This window comes from Lactuca virosa, chromosome 9 (genome assembly GCF_052849685.1).
Source record: "Lactuca virosa cultivar CGN04683 chromosome 9, Lactuca_virosa_CGN04683_v6, whole genome shotgun sequence".
Taxonomy (NCBI): Eukaryota; Viridiplantae; Streptophyta; class Magnoliopsida; order Asterales; family Asteraceae; genus Lactuca; species Lactuca virosa.
Genome location: NC_136434.1, coordinates 59903883 through 59912440, shown reverse-complemented (window position 1 = coordinate 59912440; position 8558 = coordinate 59903883). Strand labels below are relative to the sequence as shown.

The 8558-nt window shown below is 33.4% G+C and overlaps 1 protein-coding gene across 1 annotated transcript; it reads right to left on the bottom strand.

Moving 5' to 3' along the window:
* Positions 1-345: 345 nt before the first annotated feature.
* Positions 346-2599, bottom strand: LOC145139268 (cathecol O-methyltransferase 1-like). Its single transcript, XM_079073154.1, has 4 exons — positions 2541-2599; positions 935-1245; positions 730-794; positions 346-642 (listed from the first exon to the last, which is right to left on the bottom strand). The coding sequence occupies exons 1-4, from the start codon at positions 2597-2599 to the stop codon at positions 346-348; spliced, it is 732 nt and encodes a 243-aa protein (XP_078929280.1).
* Positions 2600-8558: the final 5959 nt, after the last annotated feature.

Genomic DNA, 8558 nt, shown 5'->3' with positions numbered 1-8558 from the left:
CTTACCAGACCAGGATTGCATGTTTAAAGGAAGCTCCTTAATTCTGTTCTAGCAGCTCAAGGAGGCTCACCAAAAATCGACACTTTGGTAGTTCTTATGAATACACTGAAAAACTTATCTACTCTCATTAAATTACAATAATAGAGCTCAAATTCTAAACATTGTTGAAAACCTTGAGAATTTTGTCATATAATCTTACCTTGAATCCTATTTACCCGATAAACATCTATACTTTTCTCATGTGGATAAACATCATATAATTGAATCCCTTCTGATCAAGGATTTGAGGCAATTATTTAAAAATGATGAAATATAAATTACATATATAATTAGGGATAACTAACTCTACTTGTAAAATTCCATGACCCAAAGGTTGCAAACGAAGCATTCCATTTTTATTCCAGTGAATCCTGCATTTTTAGCTAAGACAAGAAACTCATGCTCTGTTCGCTCTTTTCCTCCTGGATTTTGTGTCATCATGATTGCATCTGTTTGGGTGGTGACTTTGTCGGAAGAGTTTGTGTTGGACAAAAAAGGAAGAATGTACTCGACTACAATTACCTTCCCCTCATTCGACAATGCCTTGTAGCAGTTCTTTAGCAACTTTTCACAAAGATCATCACTCCGATCATGCAATATCCACTATGCCAAATTCCATATTTTATACGTCATATTTCATCAACTAATAGATATTTGATTCAAATTGTAAAATTGTTTGAGAAAAACTACCTTCATAAAAATGGCATCACTTTGAGGAACCTCTTCAAACATATTTCCTCCGATATGTTCTATGCCTACATTTTTCAATAATAAAAGCATGAAGAAAATGAAGTCGTAGTTTTTTTTCTTAAGATAGAAAGTACGTCATTCTAGATAAATGATTCAAATTACAACTAAATCGAAAAATTTAGAAGGCCTAAAATAAATTAAATACCAGGATAGACCGGTGCATGTTGGATCACATGAGGTAAATCATAATTAATGCCTTTAATGGTGGGATATTTTGATACGATGATATTGAGATTGACTCCTAAACCACCTCCGACATCAATCACATGCTTGATGTTGTCAAAGCCATGGTAGCACTCGAGGATTTTGTTCATCACGATAGTAGTATGATTCAACATGGCATTGTTGAAAACCCCGTTGAACCTCACATCTAATGTTGGATATTCAAATGCATGTGTTCCGTGAACCATATCAAATGGAACACCTCCTTCTAGCACCGAATCTTTAAGTTTAAATCTTGTTCAGTAAATAAAGTGAATGTAGCATCAATGCATTTATATTTATTTGGTTGCTCGTTTGAAAAAAAAAAAGACCACCATATATATGACATAGGATGTCATAATAGCAATACCCTTTTTGATTGCATATCACGTCCTTAGACTTTCAAAATGTATTTCCTTTTATCATGTAATTAAGAATATTTTGGCATATCATATCAATATATTGGTTTAATACAATAATTATAAACCATTTGCAAATTCTCTCTTTAACAAATCAACAAAAGAAAAAAAAACAATAAACAATTGGCAAAAATATATTATTTAAAATTAACAAAGTATGGTTGCAAATATGTAGGACGACAATTGCATTTTTTTTATTTTATTTTTTTTGAATTTTAACTAATTCTTGTCTCAAACCAAAAAATTAGTGAAATGACCTAAGTCAAATTATTTATACAAATGACCTAAATGAGATATTTTGAAAATTTATGTTGACTATGTATCTATAAAAACATGGTTTAGGATATACAAATAAAATTTTCGTTGTTGTTATTAAGACTATGAGGTTATTCGATATGCTTCTTATTGGGTTTGGTATGAATATTGGATAATTTAACTTTTTTTTTCCAGAAAATCATCAACTTTTTTTCCCGAAAAAATCTCACATTTGATAAAAAGTATCTTTTGAACAAACTTTTTTGTTTTGGCTCATAATTCATATGTTTTTCTTGTTGTTACCATTTACAGTTTTTTTAAAATTTTTAACATTAAAATCTGTATGAAACATTTGATTTTTTTCAAATAAAGAAAAATATGTCGTGTCCAAATGCCCTGTTATTGTTAGCAAAATTCATATTAAAATCCACTTGCAAGATTCTTAGGCTATCCCCATTAGCAACACAACTCAACCTAATTTTTATATAAATAACTAATTTCCCTCTCTTCTACCTGTACAATCCAACCTAATCCAATTATTTACCCCATTAGCAATCCAACCCAACATATTTTATATTAAAATTTTATATTTATAAAACTGTATCAATATTGATCTTAGTTTGTAGAGAAAAATAAATTAGGTGAAGGAAGTCGTTATGTTATTAGATAGATAGTCCTTATATCATCAGATTAGATGGATATTTTGATTGCTATTATCTTGTTATCTAGGTCGTTATCTTCTATTTTAGTTTCATAGTTTTTTTTTTTGGATATTCACCTTGTATTTAAGGCTCACGTATTGAATGAAAGATATAGATTTATAGGGTATCAATTTTATGGTATCAGAGCGGGTCATAGACCTGCGATAATAAAGACTTGCCGGAGATGGTGGGAGACAAGCCGAAATTGCCAAAAGATGGAGAAGGAGGAGCCATCGACTCCAACTCTCATTACTACATTCACTCACCAGAATATCCAAGACAAATCCACGTAAATGATGTGTCACACCCCCAAACCAAGGATGGCGGAAACGTCCGGGGGTGGAGGACTTCATGTATAGTATCATAACAGCAATTGTAATAGTAATTCAAGCAAACACAACCAACATATATATATAATTGAAAAAAAATTACATCATTGTATGAATTACATGTTTACGAATCAATCACAATATGTTGATAAAATATGAAATAGTAGACGCCTTAGCGTCTCATCCTCAAATGCACTTGATTACCTGTTTAATGATTTCCTGAGAATACAAGTTGTTTGAAAAAGTGTCAACACAAAGGTTGGTGAGTTCATAAGCTTCTGTTTGGTATTATTAAAAGCCTTTCGTTTGTAAAAGTAGTATTTGTGTTAGAAAAATCCAATATTTTCCTTAATGTGTAAATGTAGTCTTAAAACCCAAAGACCGAAATGTACAAGTAATTTGTCATATTTATAGTAAAACAATGCAAGTTTAAATCGACATAAACTCGTTAAATTTTTAATGAAGTTCCCGTAAATTCCAATGTTTGTTAATACTTTATGTGAGTTTATTATAACCATACTATGACCAAGGTTGCCTAAAACGACGTTCTTCAAGCGTCGGAAATGTTATGACATTTGTCACCCCAGACCTATCGGTCTAACTGTTGCATGCAGTTTAGGTGTGGGTTTGTCAAACCCAATATAGATCTATACACAAGTATCACGCTCTCCCTTAAGGAGACTCTGGTTACAATACAGGACTTAATGGTAATTTGAAGTAAATGTCTCACAAAGTCATTAACGGAATTACGTGTTATGAAAACTTGGTACCGTATGGTCGTACCTTGCTTAATGAAAATATCTTTTGTATAAATGTACCATTTTTAAATGTATGTGTTATGTAATGTATCATAAACTATACCTATTATAGTTTATCAACCAAGGGTAGTACGTGGTAATGTATGCAAACTATATTCAAAATAGTTTATTTTATGTTTGAATGTATCGATTGTACTTTGATTATAATCACTTGTTATTCTTTATATTTTATATGACCAAATCCAGTTGTAAACTGATGTGTGTCTAAATATTAAGATAAAATGTCATATATTGCAGTAACATATAGTCACATAAAGATATACACCTTGCTCAACATGTTACAAGGTGAAATGAAATTAACAGCAACTTTTCGTTAAAAACAGTTTCTGTTACCGTTCTTAGAAAATTTATAGAAAAATCATCACAGCTCTAAATCCAAATCCGCAAATTTTGAGAGTTTGGAATATGAGTCTAGTTTGTTCGTAAATTTTATCATGATTTTTAGTGATCTCTAACAGAGGTGAAAATGTTCATAATCACAGACTGGTCCGGGTTTGCCTCTGAAATGACAGGCAGTTTTGTAAAAATCACCATTAATTGTAGAAAAATCATTTGGAGATGTGCAAGTAGTCATTTTAAAGCTAAGAGTTTGAACTACTTGCACCTGAAACAGCTTTGAAAACTAAAATATTTAAGTTGACCAAAACAGTCCGTGATTAACGTCCATCTTTTCTGATGCAATCTGTTAGAAAAAGTTTAATTGTGTTCTTGATGATTTTACTTGTATTCCCTCCTTAAAACTTAAGAAAAACATGTAAATGTATGGGTATGAACTCACCTTATGTGGTTTCAGTAGATGAAAGTGAGAGAAAGGAAGTGTTCAACTCAAGAACACTAAGAAGATGTCTTGATGATTCGAAAATCTAACACCGAATAAGATGGAACTTGTGTAAGATATCAATAATTTGAGTAGAATGGAGTTTAATAATTATGTGAATGATGAAGATACTTACTAATTGAAGAAAGAAATCCCTGGAGAAAGCCTTGAAGTTCTTGAAGTTAAGAGAAAAGATGAGAGAATTTTGGAGAGTGTTCTTGGTTGCTAAGTGTAGAATGAAAGAGTTTTTATGGAGAATGAGGAGAGATGATCAATCAACCAGCTCTTAGAACGTGGGAAGAGCTGGAGATTGGCTGTAAAGGTCCACTAAGGAGACAAGGGGTAGTGGGAAAGAGTGGCTGATCATAGAGTGAGGTGGTAGTGGGTTGCTTTTGCCATAAATTAAGGAAAAGCAAATATTCCCTCAATAATTAGATCAATCACCAATTCTTTTAATATATTTTATAAAAACCCTGGAGATTTATATATTTTGGGGCCTTAGTTTATAAAATAAAGTTTTGGGTGAAAATCCCACGTTAAAATAATGAAAAACGGAGTTAAAACGAAGTCGTAGTCGAAAAACCGGTAAAAAGGGCTTGTCTGCGAGGCTTCGCTTCGGACCTTCGGACTTCGGACACGGCTTCGGACTTCGGACACGACTTCGGACACGGCTTCGGACACGGCTTCGGACCTCGGACCTCGGACTTCGGACCTCGGACCTCGGACACAGCTTCGGACCAGAAGCTTTGGTTTCGGATCCTTAAAGTTATTTTACTCGTTTTTATCCTGTTTCAAGCGATTTTGGACCCGGTTAAGGGTCGAGATGACCCAAATGATTACAAAAAGTTAAAGTAACTTTTGAGAGAGATTTGGGAGAGATTTAGGAGAGATTTCAATTAGAAAGAGATAGAGTGAAAACGATTTAGAGAGGTTTCGTTTGTGATTAATTTGAGTGTCCGGCTTCACAACGCAAGGTTCGTAAACCCCATTAAACTGTGTTTTAGTGTCGTACACAATCCCGATGATTGTGCAATAGTGTTTTATCGCTTTGGTTCGTTGTTTAGCACTGTTAAGGCTAAGGAAAATCAAACACATGAACTTTCCAAATGATGATTTCTCATTAAAATAGCGAATTGTATAGTGATTACATAACGTAAACCCTAGCATACAAGGGTTATTGGAGTTGACCGGTTTGACTTGTTGACTTTGAATTTACCGAAATTTGACGGTTGTCACATGATGTCTTGATTGATAGCAACTACAACGATTGGGCTCAAGAGATGAAAATTTTCTTGTTTCGGGTTCATCAATGGAACCATTGAAAAACCTTAAGAAAAATCACAAAACCACATGATTTGGATGCGTTGTGATGACATGATAAAGGGTTGGCTAACCACCGCAATCGAAAAATATATTAGATCCAACGTCAAGTATGCAAACATAGCTAGAGACGTCTGGAATGATCTTGAAGAAAGATTCAAAAAAGAAAGTGCACCCTGAGCATATGAGCTTAAACAATCCCTCACATCAACACGTCAAGATGGTGCATTTGTGTCCACTTACTACACCAAACTTCGTGCTATTTGGGATGAAATTCAATCAACATCACCCATACCTCATTGCATATGTGCCAAGTGCACCTATGACATGGGGAGGAGACTAAACGAAGCTAAGGACAAGGAATGGTTATACGGATTCCTAATAGGCTTGGATAGTGAATATTCTACTATCAAGACCCAAAATTTGTCCATGAAACCATCCCCCAATTTGGGAGTTGATATGTGCTTATTTAGTTATAAAAATAATGCATTATCTTAATACTTTATGTTAATTTTATCTCAAATAATGGACAAAAGGTGTTTAATTAGCTTAATATTTCAATTTCAGCAATAAAGACATACGCTGGCGAAAAAGGAAGCGGAACTAGCAATTGGAAGCTTGGAACTTGAAGTTTGAAGAAAGAAGGCTTAAATGAAGAAAAACTCGACGAGTTGGTTGGAAGATTCCCGATATAAGGATGGCTTGCCGTACACGCGTATTAAGTGAAAAACTCGACGAGTTTATCTTAAAAACTCGACGAGTAAGTGCTGAATTTTGGAAATATATATATATATATATATATATATATATATATATATATATATCGTTTATTCCCGAAACCCTAACACATTCTGGAGGCTTTTGGCGACTTTTGAAGATCAGAAGGGTTCTTAGGAGCTTTGGTTTTTGAGAATTCAAAATTTAGAAGAGATCAAAGGCAAACAAACATTACTTTTATCTTAATATTTTGTGTGAACCATGTTTGAATCATTAGATTTCGATTTTAGGATGATATTTGTTGTAGTTATGAGCTAAAAGCTTCATACCTCTGTTTAGACTAGATGATCTTATGAATATGGTTTAATTGAGTGGTTTGGATTAATTTGATTTGATTATTTATCTTGTTAAGCTTGTTAAAAGATCCTTGCATATTAATGATAATTATTTTATGTTAATAATCAAGTTTATTGAGTTGTATGAACATCTTCTTAATTGCTTGAATCATATAGTTTTGTGAAAACAAGATCCTATGCCTAGTATTAGTGACATTAACCTAGGATTAATTAGAAAATAAATAAGTTAATGTGTGAGCATGTGTGATGAACAACCACATATGAGTTGATTGAATTGATAAATTTAGTTAACCAATATTGCAAGTCTTACTTGATTCGAACTGAACACTAGGAAACTTGTTAGTTTAATCACATGATCACTGCTTGAATTAACTTGTTTGCTAAAGGATTAGTAATAGTGAACATGAATCTAATCACATTAGAAATCGGTAATCATTGATATATTAATCCATTGCACTTGCCACGAAATCAACCATAGGAATAAGTGAATCGAAATCTAAATAGAAGTCTCTTTATCTTATTAAATCTAGTTGTCTTTTGTTCCCTTTAGGTGTTAATTGTCTTTTGTTTGAGTGTTATTTGATTGCTTAAGTTTCTAGTCTTGCAAAATTAGAGAAAACACCCTTTTATTATTTGTTTTTATTTAGGTAATTCTAGTATTTATTTTAATTGTTACCGTTCCTGTGTTCGATACCCTACTTGCTTGAACTATATTGCTAATCAATAGGTACATTGCCTTTCGTGTGTTTATTTTGTTTCTATGTTAGTAGGATTAAAACTAGTACTATTTCAAACGTATCAGAAGTTGCGTACCACCTCGTTGCTGAAGATGAATAAGAGAGAGCTATCTTCGCTATTAAAAGATATACTGCTGAAGCAGCTGCATTTCAAGCTTCTATCTCAAATCGTTCAAATATCGACCACAAGCAACCCAATAAAAAAACTAACGCAAAGAGATAAAAAGCGAGGAAAATCGAGGAGGCAAGGAAGAAACTGATCAGTGCAGTTTTTGTGGAAGAAAAGGTCACAACAAAGACGGTTGCTTCAAGAAATCGAGTACCCTGACTGGTTTCCAGGCAAAGGAAAGCAAGAAAAGGGAAAGGTAACTACTTTTTACGCAAACTCATAGGCTAATCCAATACCTGGATTGACAGCTAAATAGTACTAGAAGCTGCTCAAAGACTTCTCAAAAGATGAGGAGACTAATACTGCACCAATGGTCAATATGGCTGGTAAGGTCGATAACCATGATGCTTGGGTGGTCGATTTAGTGTCACTGAGAATATAACATGCAATCAAGGATCTATTACAAGAAACACTCTTGAAATACATGTCACCATTCCTAATGGTGATTGTATACCTGTTGAAGGAAAGGGTAGTTGTATTTTGCAAAATGGGATCAAAATCGATAATGTTTGCAATTTGTTATCTGTCAGTCGATTGACTAAAGACTTACAATGTGCCATAACTTTCCTTCCTAATTTTTGTTATATGCAGGACTTACTCTCGAGGAACATGATTGGCGTTGGTGAGTGCAAACAAGGTCTATATCAAATGGGCATGGCAACAGGGAAAATAAGAGTGTTGAGGAAAACTGCAGATATGGATCTTTGGCATAAGAGGTTGGGACATGCTTATGAGTCTAAGCTTACCTGAGTTCATTTTTTAGGATAGCAATTTAAAGAATAAAGTTTGTGATTCTTGTGTAAAAGCTAAACACACTAGGCTTCCATTTCCAAAAAAGTTCAATAAAAACAAGTGATTGTTTTGAATTATTACATTGTGACATTTGGGGGAAATATCAAACACCTAGATTCATAGGTGCTAGTTACTTTT

Excerpts from the sequence above, each read along its gene's own strand:
- LOC145139268 (XM_079073154.1), bottom strand. The coding sequence starts at position 2,599 with ATGGCTCCTCCTTCTCCATCTTTTGGCAATTTCGGCTTGTCTCCCACC. Across the intron at positions 1,246-2,540 it reads TCTCCCACCATCTCCGGCAA|ATTTAAACTTAAAGATTCGG; the intron begins GTCTTTATTATC and ends TTACTGAACAAG. Across the intron at positions 795-934 it reads ACATGCACCGGTCTATCCTG|GCATAGAACATATCGGAGGA; the intron begins GTATTTAATTTA and ends TGAAAAATGTAG.